The sequence below is a fragment of the Carassius auratus genome, unplaced genomic scaffold, assembly GCF_003368295.1.
Source record: "Carassius auratus strain Wakin unplaced genomic scaffold, ASM336829v1 scaf_tig00039985, whole genome shotgun sequence".
Classification (NCBI taxonomy): Eukaryota; Metazoa; Chordata; class Actinopteri; order Cypriniformes; family Cyprinidae; genus Carassius; species Carassius auratus.
Genome location: NW_020526554.1, coordinates 25090 through 50156, shown reverse-complemented (window position 1 = coordinate 50156; position 25067 = coordinate 25090). Strand labels below are relative to the sequence as shown.

The window sequence follows — 25067 nt, the reverse complement described above, 5'->3', positions numbered from 1 at the left end:
CACAACCCTAAAAAGTGCTTCTGACACCCACTTCTGGTCTTGCTGTGGCATTGTCTGTGGCCACAGAAGGGGAGATCTTCTGGCTGAGAATGAGACCTGCTGATATTATCAAAAACACTGGTTTAAATAAAAGCTAAGAGAGCATTAAATGAAAGACATGGCTATATTTTGAAGAGATCTTACTGGGCTCCTCACAACAGTATTCTCAGAAACAGTTGATGGCGTTGCTGTTTTTTTGATGCGTTGTGAACTCTGAGGTGGAGGAAGGAAGAAGGAAGAGGAGGACTGGATGACGGGCTGATGAGGTTTGGGGGATGGAGGAGGATGAGGATCAGAGGGTGGACATGAAACTGTAGCTGAACTGGAGTGCTCTAACATCTGTGGAGTCAAACATTATGAATAATCTATTAAGGGGATTGCCATGTTTTTAATACATTAAAATTACATAGTGATAAAGTCATGATGACATTATAAAAGTCTTGATGTCTTTAATATTAACCTGAGAGGTTTTCCTCTGGGTGCTCAAATTAGGTTTTGCTGCTGCCACATGTGAGCCTCCAAACCTTGACTTTTCAAACTAAAAATATTTGTCATGGTAGTGATAACAAAACCCTAAACACTATAGTTAAAGGTTGAGATGTTTCAGTATCTGCAGTGATGCATGCAATAGTGTGGTCTGCTTACCATTGACAATGTCAGTTTAGGTCTCTTTGCAGGACATGACACATCACTGACAGAGGGTGTGCTTTGGGCCGGGTGCTCTGTGATGCTTCCCCTGTGACTTGTGGATGAACCTGGTGACATGCATAAAGTACAAAACAGTCTTCCTAATGTTGATTTTAGATATAAAGACACATGATGTTGCAAACACATCTATCTATTTATGCAACTTGAACCAGGCTAATGAAGTTACCTTGTGAAAGCCACAAATACATGTCTGAGCTTCCTTCAGAAGAGTGGTCTGTCCCCTCATTTGCAGTGGGCACTTTTCTATCTGTGAACATGAATTATACCTCTGACACTGGATCTCAAAACACCTATAAGTCATCATAATTGTATCAATATAACATTGTATTTTACATGTAATTACTTAACCATACACATAAATAAAAATACCACAATGTATTGTCAAAAAGTTTGTTAGTTTGCCCATGAATCGAGCTGCATAACTTACCTTCTGATACATCTCATGCCATCTTTTTTCTCAGGGAGAATGTCTATTCCCCTGCGTAGATGGCCAAACTCCTGTTTGGGCAAAACTCTCCAGACGCGCAAGCCATTCAGCATTACTCATGCCTTTGTGAGACTTAGCTGAAGCCATGTCGTTGCCTGAAACACTACATAACACGTTACACTAACTGCCATTGTAGCCTGTAGCATTTACCCTCCTGCTGTGTTCATTTCATGATAGCTAGTTGTGTTCCTGGTCCAGAACGACCGCCATATTATAGCAGATTATAAGTTCATTATAATACACATATTATCTTACATATAACATGTTGTGATTTATTTATTTATTATTTAATGCCATGTCAGCAGCAGGGGCTATATTCATGCCAAGAGGAAACATTTCAATTGCACAATTCAGTCATATATATAATGTCAAAACAATTATATAACATTTATATTATATATATATATATATATATATATATATATATATATATTATATATAATATATATATATGTATGTTTGTATCTATGTGTGTATGTTTGTACAAATATAAAAAAATACATATAATAAGATTATAACAAGAACAAAAGTATAAGAACAATTAGAGTCTTAACAAGTTGTGATAGATCTTTCTATTATGGCTGTATGTCTCAATGACCTAGGCTCATACAACACGTTTATGAGTATAAATAAATAAATAAATATATAGCATTATGGATTAATTTGACTAAAACAAATACTCAGATTAAACATATTGTGGTCTTTCAACTGTGTCCATGTGATAAGGGCATGAACCTGAATGTATAAACTTATCCATTCACTTCTTTTGACTGGTCATAACATATGTACAAACATATAACATACGTGTAAAAGCTAAACAAAACATTAACATTTTCCAAATTTATTTTGTGTGTTCAAATGCCGCATTTGGAAAAAGCTGTGGAACCTTATGACAATTAAATAAAAAGCTTTTTTTTTCATTGAGAAAACTTGTTAATCGGTTAAATTCGACATATTTACAGTTACGTTAGCTCCGGTCGTAATAGTATTTACACATCAGTGACAGTTGACGTTACGTAGTATCAAGGGGTAATCATAGGCTAATTTACATGGCCAATCTTGCTATTCGTAAAGAACAAAAATCCTAAACCATTTCATTCATATCAAGATATAAATAACATACATGAGCGGAATGTAAATAATTTAACGTTACCTGAGCGGAGATTACATGCAATTGGCGAGGACGTGCGTGATTGGTGTATGAGAAATAGACCTTGCCATTTCATTGGACGCGGAAAAATAGAGATCGCAACGTGATTGATTTATAAAAGATAGAAGTCGTAACGTGATTGGTTTTTAAAAGATAGAAGTCGTAACATGATTGGTTTTCAAAAGATAGAGGTCATAACGTGATTGGTTTTTAAAAGATAGAAGTCGGCATACTATTGGATTAATTTTACAGACTTGTGGTTGTCAGGTAAAGCTATTTCGGCCACAACAAGCTCCTGCTTAGCAAGCAGGGATTTCAGTGAGATCACCCTACTCTTTGTCACAGGAGAAGAGCAGAGCAGAGATGAGCCCCCAGACAATAAAAACAGCTGGCCAGTACGGGGATCGAACCCACGACCTTGGCCTTATTAGCACCACGCTCTAACCAGCTGAGCTAACCGGCCTCCCTTCGCCATCTGTCTCTACCCGATTGAATAAAAAACTGCCTCAATGTTAATGAACGCAACGAGACAACAAAGCTTCACGTTTTATCCCGACCAAGGGCTCGTCCGGGATTGAACCCGGGACCTCTCGCACCCAAAGCGAAAATCATACCCTTAGACCAACGAGCCTTCCTGTGCTGGACCGAGAAAACAGAGCTACTGCAGCATCAATAAAAGAAGGAACATGAACTAACGTGGAAGCAATCAAAGACCTCGAGACAGTGTTAAAGGCTAACGAAAGCAAGTTGGCCTCTTAACTGACATAAAAATGTGGATGTATCTAACATGTAGAGGGATGTTAGAGAGGACAGCTGAAACTGTCAGATGTCACTTAGACCAGCGGTTCTCAATTCCAGTCCTCGAGCCCCCTGCTCTTCACATTTTGTATGTTTCTCGTATAGCTTCAGACATTTGTTCCATTCAAACGTAAGTGCCCTGAGAAGTGGACATCACATGACATCCCTCCGTGATTCAAGTTCAAAGCGTATGTGTACGTTCAGTTCAAAGTGACTAACACAGAGGTATACAGAGGTATATGATGTCACACTTGTCCATGTGTGAAGACGTTGCGCAGCGCAAATACGTGAACCAATGTTCCAAAGTGAAGTAAACTTCGACGGATTTCCCCTGCTCAGGGAGTGGGGAGCAATGAACACTGTGTAGGGACCATGTCAATCGCAAGGAGCTCACTTCTAATGAGCTGATTATCCGAATCAGGTGTGCTAACAAAGAGAGACATGCAAAATATGCAGACCTTTGGGGAGCGAGGACTGAAATGGAGAACCGCTTCCTTATTCTTTAAGTCAGTGTGAGAAAAAGAGGTGAGAAGTTGTCTGCGTGACCCGAGTGATGCAAGGTAGTGCAAAGGTGCAAGCCCAGAGGAGGGACGGCCTCTTTTCATCAAGACGGTCATTCGGAGCTATGCTCGTCATTCTTGAAAGACCAGGGGAATTAGCTCAAATGGTAGAGTGCTCGCTTAGCATGCGAGAGGTAGCGGGATCGATGCCCGCATTCTCCAAGTTGGCTCCTGCCCTTTTACTCACACATCCCTAAATCAGTGGTTTTCAATCCTGTCCTGGAGGCATCCCTGCCCTGCACATTTTGCATTTCCCCTCATCTAACACACCAGTTTCAAATCATCAGCTCATTAATAGAGACTGCAAGACCTGATTTGGGTGTGTCTAATAAGGGAGACATACGAAATGTTCAGGACAGGGTTGCCTCCAGGAAAAGGTTTGAAAACCATTGCCCTAAAGAGACCGACTGAGCACTGACGCAATGCTGCGACACTCCCACGTTAGCTTTTTTTGGGGCTCACAGCTGCCAAAAAGTATTTCAGACATGGTCCTGTGCAAATTGGTTGCAAAACATTGCCATTTTACACACAGTTCCCTAAAGCAGTGGTTTTCAAACCTGTCCTGGAGGCACCCCTGCCCTACACATTTTGAATGTTTCCCTCATCTATCACACCTGTTTCAAATCATCAACTCATTGATAGAGACCGCAAGACCTTATTTGGGTGTGTCTAATAAGGCAGACAATCAAACTGTGCAGGGCAGGGGTGCCTCCAGGACAGGTTTGAGAACCACTGCCCTAAAGAGACCGACTGAGCATCGATGCAATGCTGCCACAGTCTCTACGTTAGTTAATTTTTTTGGACTCAAAGCTGCCAAAAAGTATTTCAGACATGGTCCTGCGCAAATTGGTTGCAAAAAGTGGTCCCACCGCGATTTGAACTCGGATCACTGGATTCAGAGTGCTAACCATTACACCATGAAACCTTACCTGGAGCAGCCGTTGCTCACAGGGCCACAAAGACTGTCACCAGTGCCAAACTAGTGCTGTTTTTTTCTTTTCCTGCGGCAAGAAAGCACACAGGTTCCACCGAGATTCGAACTCAGATCGCTGGATTCAAACTAACGCTCTCCCAACTGAGCTATTTCGGCCACAACAAGCTCCTGCTTAGCAAGCAGGGATTTCAGTGAGATCACCCTACTCTTTGTCATAGGAGAAGAGCAGAGCAGAGATGAGCCCCCAGACAATAAAAACAGCTGGCCAGTACGGGGATCGAACACGCGACCTTGGCATTATTAGCACCACGCTCTAACCAGCTGAGCTAACTGGCCTCCCTTCGCCATCTGTCTCTACCCGATTGAATAAAAAACTGCCTCAATGTTAATGAACGCAACGAGACAACAAAGCTTCACGTTTTATCCCGACCAAGGGCTCGTCCGGGATTTGAACCTGGGACCTCTCGCACCCAAAGCGAGAATCATACCCCTAGACCAACTAGCCTTCCTGTGCTGTGCAGAGAAAAAAGAGCTACTGCAGCATCAATAAAAGAAGGAACATGAACTAACGTGGAAGCAATCAAAGACCTCGAGACAGTGTTAAAGGCTAACGAACGCAAGTTGGCCTCTTAACTGACCTAAAAATGTGGCTGTATCTAACATGTAGAGGGATGTTAGGGAGGACAGCTGAAACTGTCAGATGTCACTTAGACCAGCGGTTCTCAATTCCAGTCCTCGAGCCCCCTGCTCTTCACATTTTGTATGTTTCTCGTATAGCTTCAGACATTTGTTCCATTCAAACGTAAGTGCCCTGAGAAGTGGACATCACATGACATCCCTCCGTGATTCAAGTTCAAAGCGTATGTGTACGTTCAGTTCAAAGTGACTAACACAGAGGTGTACAGAGGTATATGATGTCACACTTGTCCATGTGTGAAGACGTTGCGCAGCGCAAATCCGTGAACCAATGTTCCAAAGTGAAGTAAACTTCGACGGATTTCCCCTGCTCAGGGAGTGGGGAGCAATGAACACTGTGTAGGGACCATGTCAATCGCAAGGAGCTCACTTCTAATGAGCTGATTATCCGAATCAGGTGTGCTAACAAAGAGAGACATGCAAAATATGCAGACCTTTGGGGAGCGAGGACTGGAATGGAGAACCGCTTCCTTATTCTTTTCAAGTCAGTGTGAGAAAAAGAGGTGAGAAGTTGTCTGCATGACCCGAGTGATGCAAGGTAGTCTGCATAATACAAGAATCCGCACATGCATACTGGCGTAACAAGACCGAGAAGGTCCTTTAACACAAAAGCTAAATCTCTTTGTTAATTCGACAACACAATCGCGGCCAGTGCAAAGGTGCAAGCCCAGAGGAGGGACGGCCTCTTTGCATCAAGCCGGTCATTCGCAGCTATGCTCGTCATTCTTGAAAGGCCAGGGGAATTAGCTCAAATGGTATAGCGCTCGCTGCGCAAAGGAAGGGGTCCAATCTTTGAGCCCCGCCCGCAAGCGAAAAAGACGCAGAACACGTTAAAACGCCGAAAGATTTCCCCTGCTGCAATACTCGGGGTATATTTCTCTTCGTTTTGAAGAGTTTTAATTACATGTGAGACAACTCTACCCTCCGCGGCCTGGATTCGATCCCGTGCTCTCTCGGATGAGCCGTGACGTCATATGTCCTCGACGTGTATTTTTAAGCATGCAATAAACCGAGACTTTTATTTTGTTATCTATGACATACAATTGATTGATTTTATATTACATAGATTTGTGTGTGTGTATTTAAATGTTTGTGTTTAAATAAAATTAATAAAAAACGTTTCTTCAAATACGTTTTGTGTGTGTGGATATGATTTGATTGATATGATTTAGCAGATTTTTTTTATCTTATCAAAAAATGTTCTATTAAAATTAGTACAAACACATACTGTACATACACAGAATATAAAAAGCACAATACGAAAGAGTGGGCCCAAGTAATATATACAAAATGTTTTATTAAAATGAACACACACACATACATACACACAATATAAAAAAAATTATGAAAAGAGTGGGCCCATATAATATAAACAATATTTATATATACAGGAAAGATATTATGTACTACTTATATAAAAAAATATATATGAAAAGAGTGGGCCCATATAATATATACAAAATATACACATTATTTACAATGGAGGCGGAGTTTGTCATTTATTTTGCCTGCCGCTGTTCTGCCAACCAATCATCTAAAGTTTTTCCATTAGAGGAGCGTGAGCAAAATGTGGCATTCCCATATCGGCTATGACCAAACTCTTTAGTTTTGGGCTGCCCACATTTGCTGCATGTGTTAAAAGTAACCCGTCGCACATACTTCCTCTTATGGACTCCGCTTTCCGTCTCCAGGGCCCGCCGGCGCCTGTTCCTCTGGGTGTAACGGGACACAGGAGCAGCAGGCACTGGAGCAGGGGCTGGAGCAGGCACTGGAGCAGGCGGTGGAGCTGGCACTGGAGCAGGCACTGGAGCAGACACTGGAGCAGACACTGGAGCAGGCACTGGAGCAGGCACTGGAGCAGACACTGGAGCAGGCACTGGAGCAGGCACTTGAGCAGGCACTGGAGCAGGCACTGGAGCAGGCACTGGAGCAGGCACTTGAGCAGGCACTTGAGCAGGCACTTGAGCAGGCACTGGAGCAGGCACTTGAGCAGGCACTGGAGCAGGCACTGGAGCAGGCACTGGAGCAGGCACTGGAGCAGACACTGGAGCAGACACTGGAGCAGGCACTTGAGCAGGCACTTGAGCAGGCACTTGAGCAGGCACTGGAGCAGGCACTGGAGCAGGCACTGGAGCAGACACTGGAGCAGACACTGGAGCAGGCACTTGAGCAGGCACTTGAGCAGGCACTTGAGCAGGCACTGGAGCAGGCACTTGAGCAGGCACTGGAGCAGGCGCTTGAGCAGACGCTGGAGCAGGCGCTGGAGCAGGCGCTGGAGCAGGCACTTGAGCAGGCACTTGAGCAGGCACTGGAGCAGGCACTGGAGCAGGCACTGGAGCAGGCACTTGAGCAGGCACTGGAGCAGACACTGGAGCAGGCACTTGAGCAGGCACTTGAGCAGGCACTGGAGCAGGCACTGGAGCAGGCACTGGAGCAGGCACTGGAGCAGGCACTGGAGCAGGCGGAGCTGGGCCTGGACCGGATGTCAAAGCACCAGCAGATGGAATCACTATTGACACAGTCATGTCTGGGTTAAGCACTAGTGTGCCTAACAGTGACCCAGGTGCTGAAATGGGCTGCACAACTCCTGCTGCTGTGGGGACGGGTGCGATAGGGCACTCCCTTTTGGCAGCAGCGGGCCGGCGACCCGGTCGCAGAATTGGAGCCTGTCCTTCTCGATTTGGCGGAAGGATAAATTGATGTTTTGGGCCTGATGTTGATGGCACGTCATCCAATTTTTCCCTCGGCAGAGGAAGCTGCACATCAGCCACATCTATTGGGTCAGATGGAGTCAGTCCCTGGACGAGGACACTCAATTCCTGATTCTTCTGCTGCCGTTGAAACCTGAAAGTAAATTACTTGTAAAATATATATATATATATGTGTATTTGTGTGTGTGTACAGAAGTATTCAGTTCACTGGAACCAAATAATGTGCCTTGCTTACCACTGAATGAGTGTCCTCTGGTTCAGCTCAAACAGCTGGATCATTGTTTCATCCATCAGTCTTTGATTGTTAAGCACCAGCTCTCGGATGTGGTGGTAATCCGAAAGGATTTTAGACCACCTGGGGGTGGAAACTCCAGCCTTCTTGGTCAATGACTTGTGTAAAGCACACAGCTTCATACAAATGGCCTCAACCAAGCGGCTGGTGCTGGGCCACTGTGCTGGACCCCCAGGATGTCCAATCAGACACCGTTTCACACTCTCCACACCCGGTGTGACTCCGGACCGCTTCGGTGCCTTAAAGCGCCCATGTGTCAGCTGAGGCTGATGTCGAGGCTGATAGTTGACCCGCTGTTTATCAACATCAGGGAGAGCGGTCCACAGCTGGATGGCCTCTGTAACCTGCAGGTCGGTGAGGTAAGGAGCCTCACGAAGACCCACCAGGAAACCAGCCAGATCCTGGACCTTGTCCCACCCAGCGATGCCATCAGGTCCAATGACTGCTCCCTAGTAAATGCAGATTAGTGTTAATATACACTTCCAGTCAAAAGCCTTTGAACAGAAATATTTTTGACATTTTTTAAAGAATTCTGCTCAACAAGCCTGCATTTATTTTATTCAAAATACAGCAAAAGCCATTATATTGTGAAATAATTTTACTATTTAAAATAAAAATGCTTTCTATTTGAATATAGTTTAAAGTGTAATTTATTCCTGTGATGCACAGCTGTATTTTCAGCATCATTCCTCCAGTCTTCAGTGTCACATGATCTTCAGAAATTTGTTGTTCTAGAAACCTTTTTTTATTGATATTATTATCAATATTTAAAACAGTTGTGTACATTTTGTTCAAGATTCTTTGATGAATAGAAGGATCCAAGATAAGAATTTATCTGTAATAAAAAGCTTTTTTAATATTATACACTATACCCTTCAAAAGTGTGGAGTCAGAACATTTAAATCATTATATATTTATTATTAAATTATAGAAATTAATACTTTTATTTAGCAAGGACGCATTAAATTGATGATAAAGACATTTATAATCTTACAATATACACTGAACTTTCTATTCATCAAAGAAACCTAAACAAAAATCTCTAGAAGCTATTTTTAACCTTATAATAATAATAATAATAATAAAGTAAAAAAAACAAAAAAAAACTTGCTTGTAGTGTATGTGGAATAAAACGAGACTGAAACGAAATAAAGCCCTTAGAGTGTCGTACCTGAGCCTCGCCGGAGACACTGCTTCCAGTGTCAGATGTCTGTGACAGCACTGAAGAGGCAGGGGCGAGATGCTGTCCCTCTCCTCCAGATGATGTGGACGGCTCAGCCAGTGATGCTGGGGACTGAGGCAGAGGCAAAGATGAGGGGGTGTTTCTGAGGCAGGGGTCATCCTCATACAGCACTGGAACTGTGATGTCCTCCATGCTCTCTTCCTCAAACCCCTCATCTAGCAGGTCCTGATCATCAACCTCCTCCACCAACCGGTCTTCCTCCTCTGGGTTCTGGAGCACTGGAGTCAGTGTTTTGCCAGTCTGGCTGTAAAGGTACTCGATTCCCAGCAATTCACCTACAATAATAAAATAATAAAAAAAGTGTTCTTAATAATTGATCAAGTACATTGGAGGCTCTAATACTCTAATAACTTAATAGAATATTGCAAAAGAAATAATTAAATGTCTTACCTGTATATGCTCCAGGAGGGCGATAGCGCTCATCCCAGGGCTTCCCAAAGACTGTTCGGCTAAGCCGGTCAACAGCCTCGCTCATGGCACTGCCATATGTCCGAATGGAGGACGCCCGTTTTATGGCGTCTTCCATTCGGTCATCATTCCAACGCATCAAGCCCTCAAGGAGATAGGCCTGAAAATGCGCATCGCTGGCACTGGTTCCTAAAAGTTAAATAATATCAAAAAATATATAAAAAAGGGTTTTATGTGTCACATATGTACAATATATGTACTACACATAAGGTGCTCTGAAGTAATTTGTATACTACATTTAATAGAGTTTTGTAACTATATTAAAAATGATTGTCACTTAGTCATGTGTTACTAGTGACTTGTTAGTAAAGACAGCTTTGTCAATGCTTATGACATTAAAAAGTATAATGTAGAGTGTGACATTTATTAATGCGGCATTACTTTAAAGTGATGGAAGCAGTTACAGTGCTTATATTTTCTACAGAAAAATGAATAATCCATATGCATGTAATACCTGGAATAAAACGGTTCAGGTGGAGGTGGAATGACTCCAAGGAGGTAGAGCCACGAGCACACCTGTAGCAGCACAGCTCCACGCCGCCTTTCTTCAGTGTCCCTGTCTTCATGTACAGCGGAAAGTCCTCTGGGTCTTGGATACACTGGACGTGCTTGCGCTGTTCCTTCCATATCTGCTGGATCCGTTCGTGGTCCAGCAGAGGAACTCCCAGGGTGTCCTTCCCATCCGCACTGTCAAACTGATCAATCAGTGACCCAATCAATCTGGTGGTCTCCTCCACCCCCCTGGTCCTCCTCCGGCAGTGCAGTGCCAACTCCCTCCGGGTAATGCGAGCACTGACCGCCTTTTCTGAGATGTGGCCAGTCTTCTTTGCCGCCAGGTCACCCTCTTTTGCGGAGCGAAGAGCAGCCACATCCTCTGGATCCCACTGAAAGATGCACGTGGACAGACGTGCCATGAAGATCCCATAGAGCGGATGAGCCTCTGTCGTGACACCTGCAGCAAATCGCCGCATGAAGTGCCAGATGTCGAGGCGCACTACAAGCTCATCCCACTCCAAAAACATGATCTTCACCCGCGATTGGCCGTACTGACTGCAGCAGTCCCTGTCCACGTACATCACTTTTGGGGCTGCCTCTCCTGCCTCTCGGTAGCGTTTCATCAGACCAGCTGCCATGGAGTCCAGTCCATGTCCCTCGGCAGCTGTCAGCACAGAGACAAGGACCTGGCCGTGTTCGTTTCCGACATTTGTGCACCAGGCAGCTGTTCCTGAAGCAGCACCGGCAAGTTTCTTTGTGATCTATTGGGAAAAATAAAAGAGTAAAAAAAATGTGCCATATCTGTGCCATATCCGTGCCATATCCATATCTGGCAAATTTCTGGATATAAACAGGGCTTTGATACCTTTTTTGTCGAATCCATCTTGAGAACACAGCCAAAGACAGATGTTAATTTGGCCTTGACCTCGTGCAGTCGCCCCAGAACATCCCTGGCATACACGGCTAACAGCCACTTAGGTTTAGGCAAAGCAGGTAAAAGTGGAGGATCAGCAAACACAGGAGGCTGCACAAGGGAGGACCTTGTGAATGGTTCACAGGCAGTCAGGTACTGCAAGACACGCTGTGTCCATGCCTCACTGTGCTGTTCCATCAGCTTCCTGTAAAGCTGAGTCACACTGTTGCCCAGTGTCCTCTCCCTCATCATCCTCAGCACCCGGTTGTCACATGAGTATCTAAGGAAACAACAGTATAATCATGCAAATGCTTTAGCTGGTAAAAAATAACCCACATAAAAGCACCTAATAATGAATGATTGTCATTATGAATTACCTGTATGTCAGCAAAGCTGGAAACTGACTGCGGTGGCCCATATCCAGCTGTCCTAGGATGTCCTCGGACCAGGCAGGATATTTCTTTTTGCAGCGTTTGCACTCCAGATACTCAGTGGCAAGGTCATACCACCCGTCGATGTCCAAGACCTTACGCACGGTACGGTAAATTCCTGCCGCAGTTAGTCTGTGCCTACCACAGTCTGGGCGAACACAGACGAGAGGAAATAACCACATCTTCAGCGTTATCCATAAGAAAAGGGGCCGACAGAAGAAGAGGTCAGGTGAGGCAGGGGGCTGAGTGTTTATTAAAGGGGGCTGAGGAGGATACCACCAAAGTTTCAGCTAGGACACTAGTTCTGGCTTGCCGGTTCGTGGGTTGGCCTTAAACAGTGTGTTCCGGATCCACTCATGCTGGAAAGGTGGAAGTTGATCTTTCCAGTGACTTGGAAGCTCAGCTGGTGGCCGGTGATGTGAAGGAGCTGGTGCCTTGGCAGTTTCCACTGATGGAGATGGAGCAGCACAGTCCTCTGAGTGAATAGTAAAAAAAAAAAACAATAAGGATGACTGTTGCATTTGATAGTAATATGCCATAAATGCAGCGCACAAACAACCTGCAAAGCACAATTTTTGGACAAGTATTCATAATTATTATGTTATTTTTAGGAACGAGAGTGAAGAAAGTGGTACTAGTGTTAAGGAAGCACATAACCCAGCATACACTTTATTAATTTAAGGAGAATGGAATCAGTGCAGCTGACTGAGAATGAGGATCAGATGGAATGGAGGAAGGAAAATGTGGTGTGATGAATTAAGTGTAAAGCAACGAAGCCCACGGACATGAAGCATACACACAGATAGAGTAAGGAAAAACTGTTCCTCTAATCATTAGAACAATGAATCTCCACCATCCTGTCTGCTCAGGGGGAGATGAAGAGTGAGTGAGAAGAGCAAGCGGTGTGAAAAAGTTATCTAGTGATTATCTAACAACGGGTAAGTTCGGAAACGCAAATAAATACACTGACACCTTTGGACATCCTTACGGTTTTGAAGAAGTGCACTCAAGAAAGCATCCCGCTTGAGGCATGACATGACATAATTCTGTATTGTAAACAAAAAATATTTTAAAATGTTGATTATTTTCCCCCAAGAAATAACGCTTCTCATTGTGTTTTTACAAAACATTCTTGTAATATTTGCATTTGTGTCATATGCCACACCTGTATTTAGCTGTGCTTCACATTGTGATGCAGCAAATACCAGCTCCTCATCGTCATCTTCAGCAGTGGGAACGGACTTGCCTGGAGCACAAATGTTAAAACTATCATTGTGAACAATACACAGAGACAAACATATGTAAGATGGTGCTTACTTACCAGTAGCGAAAAGCTGTATCGGGGTCAAATGTTTGGCTGGGGGTTCTGCTGCTGGAGGAGGTAAAGTGGACTGCAATAATGGATCTGGAAACAGCAAGTTGACAAGTTTGCCATAATGATAAATTAATATATGAAGAAATGCTGTAGGTAAAATTCTATATTCACACTCCTACTCACAGGGTTTAACTGGTGACGTGAGTTTTTTCGCCAGCTGTGAAGGAGACAAATTTTTGCCACGCGCCAACAGCGCTTTCACAGTTGCGGTCTTCTGTACACCAGTTTGGATAGGTGCAGGTGGAGGTGCAGTGGTTGCAGAAGCACTGGAGGTTGCAGCGTGAGGTGCAGGCTGACGTACGCTGGTGACCACAGCAGAAGCCCGTCTTTTCAGGACATATGTCTTGAAAATGGCCATGTTGGTTTTGGGCCTGGCATCTGCCTTAATGAGGTACCTGATGAGGGCTTGAGCCTCCTTGCTCTGGTCCTCATAAACATCTTTCATGGAGCGGCCCTGGAAGTCACCAAACTCCACCATCAAGCAGCCCTGGTCTCCAGTTGCCCGGGCTTCTGCCTGCATTTCCTGCTTCCTCTGATACTTTTCCACTTCTTCTGCCATCTCTCTAATTTGAGAAGTGTACTGTAGGAACAGTTGTTTATTTTGTGACAGGGGTGTTGCCTGCGCTGTCTCAGTGGAAATGCTGAGCACCAAATACACGGCATACCCCAGAGAGTTTTCCAGGAGCCATCTAAATCTCTGGCCCTGGTACTTCCCAAACTGAAGTTTGCAGTGAGCCAGTACTAAAAACTGGTCACTGGGGTCTCCACCGTTCGTGCTGACAAAAGTACTGGCCTCTGACAGCACCTCCTCCTTAGGTTTGGCCCTTCCAGACTCCAAATTTTCAAGGCGCTTCGCCTCCGCCGAAGGCGCCATGAGGAGTCGGCTTGATGTTGCCGATTGGCGTTGAAAAGAGGGATATGCATACATTTTCTGGAATGAAAATCAGAAAAAGACTACTATCTTTTGCAATCTGAAAGACACCTGTATGTTAAGTGTGTAACAATAATTTAACAAGCTACGCATAAACTATATTACTGTGGTAATAAACTTGGCCATGACATAAACTGTCCTGAAGATGAGTTTTCTACAAAGGACAGGAATCCCTGACATATAAAATATGTAATGTCAGTATGAAGTCTGAAATTTCCTTTTATTTCCAATGCTTTCATCTTAAACCATGACTACACACACCAGGCTATAAAATATTACATTAAATATATAATACTTCAAAAGTGGTCATCTTACCCCAGGGTTACACCAGGTGCTTTTACCTCTTAAAATCTCAGCCATTTTTCAGTGTTTTTAACTTTCTGGTCTACCCAAATTAAAATGAGCACTATTCCCATATACTTTTGCTCATATGGATACATTTGGCCTTTTTTGTTTGTTTTTAGTTAAGACTCTCAATGTTTTATTTATAAAAAAGTCATTATTATATTATTTTAGAAAATATACATTTATTTCTTGGTAAATGCATTTTTCCATATCTCCACAACAATTTGGTAACGATTTTTACAATCAAAATGTGTGTGTGTTATTATGTGTTATAACCAAATGTAAATGTAAATAGTTTAATCGATATTTTCATTCATAGGACCCAGAAACCATGACTTCTTAGACAATACACACATCATTGTTGACAGTAGCATAGCTTAATTAGCTGACGGTCGATAACTTTAACTTATCTGATCATTTATCATGTGAAAAGTTACAGGTTCACAGGTACTGAAGAAAGGATGAACTGTATGCTAGCTAGCTATACTGACACGATTCGTTTTCAAAAAATACACACTGTATATTAACCAATAATGACCAGTTTTCAATGAATGAAGTAATAGCCTTACCTTTAACAAAGATGACAATGACAACGACCGGCGATTGGTCAAAAGGAGGCCACGGGAGAGAAACGCGATTGGAGGAAAGTAATCAACGGAAGAGAAACGCGATTGGAGGAAAGTAATCAACGGAAGAGAAACGCGATTAATCAAAAGTAAGCCACAGGCGAAACGCGATTTGTCAAAAGTAAGCCAGAGGCGAAACGCGATTGGTTCATGTGGGCTTACTTTGGGCTTACTTCGGCTCAGTTGGTGGAAAGCAGTAGGCGTGCGAGAGGTAGCGGGATCGATGCCCGCATTCTCCAAGTTGGCTTCTGCCCTTTTACTCACACATCCCTAAATCAGTGGTTTTCAATCCTGTCCTGGAGGCATCCCTGCCCTGCACATTTTGCATTTCCCCTCATCTAACACACCAGTTTCAAATCATCAGCTCATTAATAGAGACTGCAAGACCTGATTTGGGTGTGTCTAATAAGGGAGACATACGAAATGTTCAGGACAGGGTTGCCTCCAGGAAAGGTTTGAAAACCATTGCCCTAAAGAGACCGACTGAGCACTGACGCAATGCTGCGACACTCCCACGTTAGCTTTTTTTGGGGCTCACAGCTGCCAAAAAGTATTTCAGACATGGTCCTGTGCAAATTGGTTGCAAAACATTGCCATTTTAAACACAGTTCCCTAAAGCAGTGGTTTTCAAACCTGTCCTGGAGGCACCCCTGCCCTACACATTTTGAATGTTTCCCTCATCTATCACACCTGTTTCAAATCATCAACTCATTGATAGAGACCGCAAGACCTTATTTCGGTGTGTCTAATAAGGCAGACAATCAAACTGTGCAGGGCAGGGGTGCCTCCAGGACAGGTTTGAGAACCACTGCCCTAAAGAGACCGACTGGGCATCGATGCAATGCTGCCACAGTCTCTACGTTAGTTAATTTTTTTGGACTCAAAGCTGCCAAAAAGTATTTCAGACATGGTCCTGCGCAAATTGGTTGCAAAAAGTGGTCCCACCGCGATTTGAACTCGGATCACTGGATTCAGAGTGCTAACCATTACACCATGAAACCTTACCTGGAGCAGCCGTTGCTCACAGGGCCACAAAGACTGTCACCAGTGCCAAACTAGTGCTGTTTTTTCTTTTCCTGAGGCAAGAAACCACACAGGTTCCACCGAGATTCGAACTCAGATCGCTGGATTCAAAGCCCAGAGTGCTGACCATTACACCATGGAACCGAAACTGCTTGTTTGGTGGCCAACTGGGAAACAGATAGCTCCGTGGCAGTGGGGAAGCAGTTATACAGAGAAGTTGGAACCCAGTGATTTTTGGTCACTGGCCCGCCTCAAAAAACGGAAAAGAGTGGGAGATTTTGCCGAAACCCGGGATCGAACCAGGGACCTTTCGATCTTCAGTCTAACGCTCTCCCAACTCCGCCAAAGCTGGGGAACAATTGTCTGTATAAGAAGGGGGGGAAGAGGGGAGAGAGAGGAAGAGAAGCGCGAGAAATTCAGGAAATCGCAGGTTCGAATCCACGCTGTCACATAAAGTTATGCGTGTATTTGTTAAAAATCGTAAATCGATTGTTTCGTGTCCAAGTTTGATTTTAAAAGTAATGTATTTGAATTTAATTATTGTTTCGTTTCTAAGATTGATTTTGACAGTAATGTTTTTGATTTAATAATTCTTTCGTTTCTAAGATTGATTTTTATTTTATTCTCATTATCATTATCATTAGTCAAAGTGCATTTATTAAGGCAATCATTTCCTGTGGCAGTAGGGACAAAATAACCTCCTTATTACGGCATTCACACTTTATTGTATCATATTACTTACTGCAAAGCTACACGTGACACTGAATTTAACTGTAAACTGAATGTCATTACATTCAATAAAACAAATAAATACAACACACCAGTCAAAGAGAAATATATTTATTAACTATATACATATTTAAAAAAATGTAGGAAAAGTACTAAATTCAATATAAAATTAAGAATTTTAAGTGCACACGCTATATAAAATAAGTACAAAAAAATATATAAATATATACATCAAAATCTACACATTTTGGTATTTTACTTTATACTGCTTCCTCTACACATAAACCTTTCTATAATAATAATAATAATAGTTTAACTTTATTTAATATGTATATATATTTCCATATGTATTATAGTGTATTCACATACATACCCACATGTTTATAATAATAATAATAATAATAATAATAATAATAATAATACAAGATAAAAAAAAGTGCACAGTATAACTCTTTAACATTAAATATGGCTGGAAGATAAAAAACAGAACAGATCCAACCAAGAGAACAAAATGAATGTATCACACATAAATAAATGAGTTATCTTCTCATAATCTGTAACCACTGCTCCTTCGTAATTGTTTCTTTATTAGGGCAATATATTTTGCCTTTGTACTGGCTATGGCCAGTTTCTTGAGTACGAAATTGGCCACACTTTCTGCACGAATTTGCTTTTACAGTGCGATTGTACGATCGTTTGGTTGGAGTGGCTGTGTCATTTGCAGGTGGCTCAGAGGAAATTGCTCCAGGGTTAATGGTGGAAAATGGGGCTGGGCAGGGCACCAGAAACATCTGAGACACAACAGGGGCAGTGGGTGTGTCAGGAACCAATGGGTGTGGTGCTGTCGGCCTGGGACAAATTGTCCTTAGCTGGCTGGACGTGGCTGAACGCTGAGGGTGTACGGCTGATGGCCAGATTGAAGTTGCTGTGGCAGATGTACAGGTAGCTGAGGGCGCAATCTTTCTAAACTTTGTCTTTGCCTGTCCAGCTGTGTCTGGTGGCATCTGGTAGGTATGCAACTGGTGGCTATATTGTGGAGGCACAACAGGCTGTACTCGTGCTGGAGGCAAAACATCCAAAGCCACTGGACGTGCCTCTGGAAGGTCCAGCCCTTGCAACAGCAAGGAGACCTCCTGACCCTTTAAACGGTTATTGTGCCATGTCGTAAGGGTCCTCTGATTTACCTCAACTAGCTGAAGGGTTGTGTCACTCATCACCGTTCCATTGCTCAGGATTAGCTGCCGAATTTTTCTGTAATCACGAAGAATGAGATCCCATCTAGACAGACATTCTGTCCGCTGTTTCTTGGGGCTTCGGTGGATGTTACATAACCTTATGAAAATCATTTCAACAAGGCGACAGCAATTAGGCCACTGTGCTGGAGAGCCGCTAGAACCCAAAACACACCTTTTTGTGCTGTCGACACCAGGAGTGAAGACAGCTTTCTTTTTTGGGGACCTAAAACGTCCTGTAAGTAGCCTGTCTTGATGACGAGCAGCATACACCACCCTGTCTTTATCAAATTTGTCCAGGTTCTGCCACAGACCCACAATGGTCGCAACTTGTTGGTTGGTAAGTGTGAGGCTTGTCTGTGTGCGCAGCTCCACCAGACACTCTGCCAACGCATCCACCCGGTCCATTCCAGGAATGCAGTGTTCGTCAACAGCCTGGAAATATATAACTGTTGGTTAGGTATTTACATGCTGTTAAGTAAGTTTACTGCTTAATGGCAGATAACTAAATGAGTGACAATTCGTATAGAAAAGGAAATTTTACCATTGCTGAGGGCACTGGTGTATCTAAAGGATCCTGGACACTGGGTACTGGTGCAGCTGAAGGAGCCCGGACTCTGAGCAGTGGTGGAGCCTGGACACTGGGCAGTGGTGCAGCTACACTGGGCACTGGTGCAGCTGAAGGAGCCCGGACTCTGAGCAGTGGTGGAGCCTGGACACTGGGCAGTGGTGGAGTCTGGACACTGGGCAGTGGTGCAGCTACACTGGGCACTGGTGCAGCTGAAGGAGCCCGGACTCTGAACAATGGTGGAGCCTGGACACTGAGCAGTGATGCAGCTACACTGGGCACTGGTGCAGTTGAAGGAGCCCGGACTCTGAGCAGTGGTGGAGCCTGGACACTGGGCAGTGGTGGAGTCTGGACACTGGGCAGTGGTGGAGTTTGGACACTGGGCAATGGTGGAGTCTGGACACTGGGCAATGGTGGAGTCTGGACACTGGGCAGTGGTGGAGTCTGGACACTGGGCAGTGGTGGAGTCTGGACAATGGGCAGTGGTGGAATTTTGACACTGGGCAGTGGTGCAGCTGTAGGAGCCTGGACACTGGGAACTGGTGCAGCTGGTAGAACTGGTGGACCTGAAAGGACTAAGTCATCTGATGCCACAAGATTTGCCACTGTGGCTTCCTCTCCAAAGAAATCAATGAAACCCTCATCCTTTTCCACTTGCTCCTCCACATCTATCTCCTCCAGCAATTGAGAGGTCCTATCAGAGGTAGGGCACATGTCCTCCAGGGGCTGACTATTCTGCCTCAACAAGTACTGTACTCCAATGAGCTCCCCTGAGGAAATATTTGTAACAGGAAACATTTTTAATGGAAATTATGCAGAAAGGTTTATTTAGAAATGCAGTAAATATTTTGTTGTCCACTTCTGTATGAACAATATATATCTAATTCAGAGGGTATCATAAAAAGACAGGATTACTCTATATTCTACTATGTATTTTATTTTCTGCCCTGAAACCTAGAACACAGAATAATGTATAAATATTCTGGTAGTATAATTTTTCTCTGATATGTCAAAATTACATTATTATTGTCCAAAAGCACTTGTAATTTTACCAAAAACATGCTACATCATGAGCTGCATTTATCAAAATATTTTTACCTGTGTATACTGCAGGTGGAGTGAAGCTAGGGACCAATTTCCTGCCATACAACTTATTGTAGTTCTCATTGACAGAGTAAACCAGCTCCCCTGTGTAAGAGCGCAGAGTTGAACCTCCATCTGCAACAGCAGCTTCAGCCCGGTCCTGATTCCAGCGTAATAAACCTTCCAGGAGATAAATCTGGAAGTTCAGGCTGTTTGCGCTGTTCCCTAGAAAAAGAAATAGAAAGCCAAATATTGCTTTGAGAAAATGCAAAACATAAAATTTAATCTGCAAATATCTTGATAAACAGGAATTAGTGGCAAAATGTGGTATATTCTGACATGACAAACCTGGAATAAATCTGTTTAGGTGGCAGTGAAATGATTCCAGGGATGTGGAGCCTCTGGCACAACGATAAGTTTTTAGAACCACCCCACCCTTGCTTGTAGTTCCAGTTTCAGTATAGAACGGCACATTTGGAGGGTCTTGGATACAGGTGATGTGCCGCCTCTGGACATTCCAGATGTGCTGCATTCTCACACTGTCAAGTAGAGGAACACCAAGAGCATCATTCCCCTTGCCACCCATGAGCTCTCTGATGAGCATATCAAGGAGGCGGAAAGTGGTTTCTTCTCCCCGTGTTCTCCTCCTGCAGTGCTGGAGCAGCTCAGCTTTAGTTAAATGATGGTCCAGTTCTGCCTCCGACAGAGTAGGCCAGCCCTGTTGGATGAGTTGCTCCCTTTTGGCCTGTCTCAGCAGAGTGAGATCCCCTGCATCCCACTCAAAAATACAGGATGACAGCCTTGCCATAAAAGTAGGGTACAACTGGTGGGCGTCAGTGGTGCACCCTACTGCCAGACGTCGCATAAAATGCCAAATGTCTAGGCGGACGATGACATCTGGCCAGCCGCTGAACCGCCTCTTCAATTTAGTCTCTCCCACTTTCTTGCAACAATCACAGTCCACATAAATGATAGTGGGAGGATCAACACCAGCACTCCGGTATCGCTCCATGAGCCCTGCAGCCATGAGGTCTAACCCAGCCCCTTCATTCGCAGTCAGGACACTCATCAGCACCTGACCTATCTCATTGCCCACTGAGGTAAGCCACTGTGCTGTGCCTTTCGCAGGCCCGCTCAACTTCTTGGTGATCTGAAAGAAACAATAAGCATAGCAAATAATACAACATGCATCCAAATCAGTTACACTGAAAAAATAAAGCTCTCTTGGTCTAACAATACATTATAGATAAGGGTACAGTCAATTAAGCAGCTTATCTGACCTTCTTAGTTGAATCCATTTTTAAGATTGATCCATACGTGGATGTTATGCTGGCCTTTATGTGATCGAGCCTGTTGAGAATGTCCTGACTATATACAGTGAGGAGCCATTTGTAGCTGGGTACTGAAGCAAGTGGTGGTGGCTCCTGGAAGTGCAGCGGATGCAGGCCACGATTATCAAAAAAGGCCACACACTCTGATGTGTACCGAAGCGCACGTTTCAACCACTCCTCACTGTGGTTCTCTCTCAGCTGGCCGATGATCCTCACTGGGCCATTCCCCATGCCCCTCTCACGCAGCAAGCGAAGAACCCAAATGTCACAGGCATACCTTGGAAAAAAGTATTCATTTAAGTATCTTATTATAAGGTATCTAATTATTGTAGGAAATATTTATCAGAAAGGGTAGTACATAAGTGAAAATGACTGCAAAATAATTACTTGCGTGTGAGGATGACCCTGAATTCAGATCGATGGGCCAGGTCCAACTGCTGCAGCACAGCTTGACTCCAGGACAGGTAGCTGGTTCTACACCTGGTGCAGATCAGGGTCTCTGTCACCAGGTTGTAGTATCTGTCAATGTCTAACACCTGTCGTACCCTCCTGTGCAGTCCACCACCACACAGCTGTTGCCTGGCACAGGCAGGGTTAGTACACTGGAGCCGCACCTTCCACAGCTTATATGGCATCCAGAGCAAGAGACGCTGTGAAAAAAACCTATCAGGTGTTGGAGCTTGGTGGTACAACAGGGCTGGTGGTGGGGGGTGATACCACAACTGTAGGTTTTCACGCAGCTCCAGCTTTCCCTTTGCACCAACCCTAAAAAGTGCTTCTGACACCCACTTCTGGTCTTGCTGTGGCATTGTCTGTGGCCACAGAAGGGGGAGATCTTCTGGCTGAGATGAGACCTGCTGATATTATAAAAAACACTGGTTTAAATAAAAGCTAAGAGAGCATTAAATGATGAAGACATGTATATATCTTACTGGGCTCCTCACAACAGTATTCTCAGAAACAGTTGATGGCGTTGCTGTTTTTTTGATGCGTTGTGAACTCTGAGGTGGAGGAAGGAAGAAGGAAGAGGAGGACTGGATGACGGGCTGATGAGGTTTGGGGGATGGAGGAGGATGAGGATCAGAGGGTGGACATGAAACTGTAGCTGAACTGGAGTGCTCTAACATCTGTGGAGTCAAACATTATGAATAATTTATTAAGGGGATTGCCATGTTTTTAATACATTAAAATTACATAGTGATAAAGTCATGATGACATTATAAAAGTCTTGATGTCTTTTAATATTAACCTGAGAGGTTTTCCTCTGGGTGCTCAAATTAGGTTTTGCTGCTGCCACATGTGAGCCTCCAAACCTTGACTTTTCAAACTAAAAAGATTTGTCATGGTTAGTGATAACAAAACCCTAACACTATAGTTAAAGGTTGAGATGTTTCAGTATCTGCAGTGATGCATGCAATAGTGTGGTCTGCTTACCATTGACAATGTCAGTTTAGGTCTCTTTGCAGGACATGACACATCACTGACAGAGGGTGTGCTTTGGGCCGGGGTGCTCTGTGATGCTTCCCCTGTGACTTGTGGATGAACCTGTGACATGCATAAAGTACAAAACAGTCTTCCTAATGTGATTTTAGATATAAAGACACATTGATGTTGCAAACACATCTATCTATTTATGCAACTTGAACCAGGCTAATTGAAGTTACCTTGTGAAAGCCACAAATACATGTCTGAGCTTCCTTCAGAAGAGTGGTCTGTCCCCTCATTTGCAGAGGGCACTTTTCTATCTGTGAACATGAATTATACCTCTGACACTGGATCTCAAAACAGCAATAAGTCATCATAATTATATCAATATAACATTGTATTTACATGTAATTACTTAACCATACACATAAATAAAAATACCACAATGTATTGTCAAAAAAGTTTGTTAGTTTGCCCATGAATCTAGCTGCATAACTTACCTTCTGATACATCTCATGCCATCTTTTTTGTCGGGGAGAATGTCTATTCCCCTGTGTAGATGGCCAAACTCCTGTTTGGGCAAAACTCTCCAGACGCGCAAGCCATTCAGCATTACTCATGCCTTTGTGAGACTTAGCTGAAGCCATGTCGTTGCCTGAAACACTACATAACACGTTACACTAACTGCCATTGTAGCCTGTAGCATTTACCCTCCTGTTGTGTTCATTTCATGATAGCTAGTTGTGTTCCTGGTCCAGAACGACCGCCATATTATAGCAGATTATAAGTTCATTATAATACACATATTATCTTACATATAACATGTTGTGATTTATTTATTTATTATTTAATGCCATGTCAGCAGCAGGGGCTATATTCATGCCAAGAGGAAACATTTCAATTGCACAATTCAGTCATATATATAATGTCAAAACAATTATATAACATTTATATATATATATATATATATATATATATATATATATATATATATATATATATATATATATATATATATATATATATATATATATGTTTGTATGTATGTGTGTATGTTTGTACAAATATAAAAAAATACATATAATAAGATTATAACAAGAATAAAAGTATAAGAACAATTACATAGAGTCTTAACAAGTTGTGATAGATCTTTCTATTATGGCTGTATGTCTCAATGACCTAGGCTCATACAACACGTTTATGAGTATAAATAAATAAATAAATATATAGCATTATGGATTAATTTGACTAAAACAAATACTCAGATTAAACATATTGTGGTCTTTCAACTGTGTCCATGTGATAAGGGCATGAACCTGAATGTATAAACTTATCCATTCACTTCTTTTGACTGGTCATAACATATGTACAAACATATAACATACGTGTAAAAGTTAAACAAAACATTAACATTTTCCAAATTTATTTTGTGTGTTCAAATGCCGCATTTGGAAAAAGCTGTGGAACCTTATTACAATTAAATAAAAAGCATTTTTTTTTTCATTGAGAAAACTTGTTAATCGGTTAAATTCGACATATTTACAGTTACGTTAGCTCCGGTCGTAATAGTATTTACACATCAGTGACAGTTGACGTTACGTAGTATCAAGCGGTAATCATAGGCTAATTTACATGGCCAATCTTGCTATTCCTAAAGAACAAAAATCCTAAACCATTTCATTCATATCAAGATATAAATAACATACATGAGCGGAATGTAAATAATTTAACGTTACCTGAGCGGAGATTACATGCAATTGGCGAGGACGTGCGTGATTGGTGTATGAGAAATAGACCTTGCCATTTCATTGGACGCGGAAAAATAGAGATCGCAACGTGATTGATTTATAAAAGATAGAAGTCGTAACGTGATTGGTTTTTAAAAGATAGAAGTCGTAACATGATTGGTTTTTAAAAGATAGAAGTCGTAACGTGATTGGTTTTCAAAAGATAGAGGTCGTAACGTGATTGGTTTTCAAAAGATAGAGGTCATAACGTGATTGGTTTTTAAAAGATAGAAGTCGGCATACTATTGGATTAATTTTACAGACTTGTGGTTGTCAGGTACCGCCATTTCGGCCACAACAAGCTCCTGCTTAGCAAGCAGGGATTTCAGTGAGATCACCCTACTCTTTGTCACAGGAGAAGAGCAGAGCAGAGATGAGCCCCCAGACAATAAAAACAGCTGGCCAGTACGGGGATCGAACCCGCGACCTTGGCGTTATTAGCACCACGCTCTAACCAGCTGAGCTAACCGGCCTCCCTTCGCCATCTGTCTCTACCCGATTGAATAAAAAACTGCCTCAATGCCAACAAAGCTTCACGTTTTATCCTGACCAAGGGCTCGTCCGGGATTTGAACCCGGGACCTCTCGCACCCAAAGCGAGAATCATACCCCTAGACCAACGAGCCTTCCTGTGCTGGGCCGAGAAAAAAGAGCTACTGCAGCATCAATAAAAGAAGGAACATGAACT

At 43.1% G+C, this 25067-nt stretch overlaps 4 protein-coding genes, 1 long non-coding RNA gene and 8 other non-coding genes across 13 annotated transcripts; 1 reads left to right on the top strand and 12 right to left on the bottom strand.

Moving 5' to 3' along the window:
- Positions 1-185: 185 nt before the first annotated feature.
- Positions 186-757, bottom strand: LOC113084353 (uncharacterized). The gene is made up of 3 exons (XR_003283682.1): positions 685-757; positions 500-577; positions 186-378 (listed from the first exon to the last, which is right to left on the bottom strand). It is a non-coding gene; the product is annotated as an uncharacterized LOC113084353 (long non-coding RNA).
- Positions 758-2773: 2016 nt separating this feature from the next.
- trnai-aau (transfer RNA isoleucine (anticodon AAU)) lies at positions 2774-2847 on the bottom strand. Its single transcript has one exon. It is a non-coding gene; the product is annotated as a tRNA-Ile (tRNA).
- Positions 2848-2944: 97 nt separating this feature from the next.
- On the bottom strand, positions 2945-3015 carry trnap-ugg (transfer RNA proline (anticodon UGG)). The gene has a single exon. It is a non-coding gene; the product is annotated as a tRNA-Pro (tRNA).
- Positions 3016-3831: 816 nt separating this feature from the next.
- On the top strand, positions 3832-3904 carry trnaa-agc (transfer RNA alanine (anticodon AGC)). Its single transcript has one exon. It is a non-coding gene; the product is annotated as a tRNA-Ala (tRNA).
- A 1034-nt stretch (positions 3905-4938) lies between these two features.
- On the bottom strand, positions 4939-5012 carry trnai-aau (transfer RNA isoleucine (anticodon AAU)). The gene has a single exon. It is a non-coding gene; the product is annotated as a tRNA-Ile (tRNA).
- A 97-nt stretch (positions 5013-5109) lies between these two features.
- Positions 5110-5181, bottom strand: trnap-ugg (transfer RNA proline (anticodon UGG)). The gene has a single exon. It is a non-coding gene; the product is annotated as a tRNA-Pro (tRNA).
- A 1856-nt stretch (positions 5182-7037) lies between these two features.
- On the bottom strand, positions 7038-12107 carry LOC113084355 (uncharacterized). Its single transcript, XM_026254816.1, has 9 exons — positions 11872-12107; positions 11378-11774; positions 10541-11342; positions 10009-10215; positions 9547-9893; positions 8319-8824; positions 7784-8216; positions 7586-7692; positions 7038-7176 (listed from the first exon to the last, which is right to left on the bottom strand). Exons 1-9 carry the CDS (start codon positions 12105-12107, stop codon positions 7038-7040), a joined length of 3174 nt encoding a protein of 1057 aa, XP_026110601.1.
- Positions 12108-12242: 135 nt separating this feature from the next.
- On the bottom strand, positions 12243-14221 carry LOC113084357 (uncharacterized). Its single transcript, XM_026254817.1, has 5 exons — positions 13424-14221; positions 13247-13330; positions 13091-13171; positions 12914-12971; positions 12243-12400 (listed from the first exon to the last, which is right to left on the bottom strand). Exons 1-5 carry the CDS (start codon positions 14172-14174, stop codon positions 12325-12327), a joined length of 1050 nt encoding a protein of 349 aa, XP_026110602.1. The 5' UTR covers positions 14175-14221; the 3' UTR covers positions 12243-12324.
- A 2076-nt stretch (positions 14222-16297) lies between these two features.
- Positions 16298-16369, bottom strand: trnaq-uug (transfer RNA glutamine (anticodon UUG)). The gene has a single exon. It is a non-coding gene; the product is annotated as a tRNA-Gln (tRNA).
- Positions 16370-17366: 997 nt separating this feature from the next.
- Positions 17367-18872, bottom strand: LOC113084360 (uncharacterized). Its single transcript, XM_026254821.1, has 2 exons — positions 18731-18872; positions 17367-18621 (listed from the first exon to the last, which is right to left on the bottom strand). Exons 1-2 carry the CDS (start codon positions 18731-18733, stop codon positions 17494-17496), a joined length of 1131 nt encoding a protein of 376 aa, XP_026110606.1. The 5' UTR covers positions 18734-18872; the 3' UTR covers positions 17367-17493.
- Positions 18873-21551: 2679 nt separating this feature from the next.
- On the bottom strand, positions 21552-23240 carry LOC113084354 (uncharacterized). The gene is made up of 6 exons (XM_026254815.1): positions 23094-23240; positions 22833-22913; positions 22603-22713; positions 22418-22495; positions 22101-22295; positions 21552-22025 (listed from the first exon to the last, which is right to left on the bottom strand). The coding sequence occupies exons 1-6, from the start codon at positions 23238-23240 to the stop codon at positions 21552-21554; spliced, it is 1086 nt and encodes a 361-aa protein (XP_026110600.1).
- A 1539-nt stretch (positions 23241-24779) lies between these two features.
- Positions 24780-24853, bottom strand: trnai-aau (transfer RNA isoleucine (anticodon AAU)). Its single transcript has one exon. It is a non-coding gene; the product is annotated as a tRNA-Ile (tRNA).
- Positions 24854-24933: 80 nt separating this feature from the next.
- trnap-ugg (transfer RNA proline (anticodon UGG)) lies at positions 24934-25005 on the bottom strand. Its single transcript has one exon. It is a non-coding gene; the product is annotated as a tRNA-Pro (tRNA).
- Between the last annotated feature and the right edge of the window lie 62 nt (positions 25006-25067).

What these genes read in the sequence shown, in the direction of transcription:
- LOC113084355 (XM_026254816.1), bottom strand. Translation starts at nt 12,107, where the DNA reads ATGTGGTTATTTCCTCTCGTCTGTGTTCGCCCAGACTGTGGTAGGCAC. An exon ending in CCTGAACCGTTTTATTCCAG is followed by an intron (nt 10,216 to 10,540) that starts GTATTACATGCA and finishes TTTAACTTTTAG; the next exon opens with GAACCAGTGCCAGCGATGCG. An exon ending in CCCTCCTGGAGCATATACAG is followed by an intron (nt 9,894 to 10,008) that starts GTAAGACATTTA and finishes TTATTATTGTAG; the next exon opens with GTGAATTGCTGGGAATCGAG.
- LOC113084357 (XM_026254817.1), bottom strand. Translation starts at nt 14,174, where the DNA reads ATGGCGCCTTCGGCGGAGGCGAAGCGCCTTGAAAATTTGGAGTCTGGA. An exon ending in TGAAGCACAGCTAAATACAG is followed by an intron (nt 12,972 to 13,090) that starts GTGTGGCATATG and finishes TTTACAATACAG; the next exon opens with AATTATGTCATGTCATGCCT. An exon ending in GAGTGCACTTCTTCAAAACC is followed by an intron (nt 12,401 to 12,913) that starts GTAAGGATGTCC and finishes CTATTCACTCAG; the next exon opens with AGGACTGTGCTGCTCCATCT.
- LOC113084354 (XM_026254815.1), bottom strand. Translation starts at nt 23,240, where the DNA reads ATGGCTTCAGCTAAGTCTCACAAAGGCATGAGTAATGCTGAATGGCTT. An exon ending in CTAAACTGACATTGTCAATG is followed by an intron (nt 22,496 to 22,602) that starts GTAAGCAGACCA and finishes AAATCTTTTTAG; the next exon opens with TTTGAAAAGTCAAGGTTTGG. An exon ending in CCCAGAGGAAAACCTCTCAG is followed by an intron (nt 22,296 to 22,417) that starts GTTAATATTAAA and finishes TTGACTCCACAG; the next exon opens with ATGTTAGAGCACTCCAGTTC.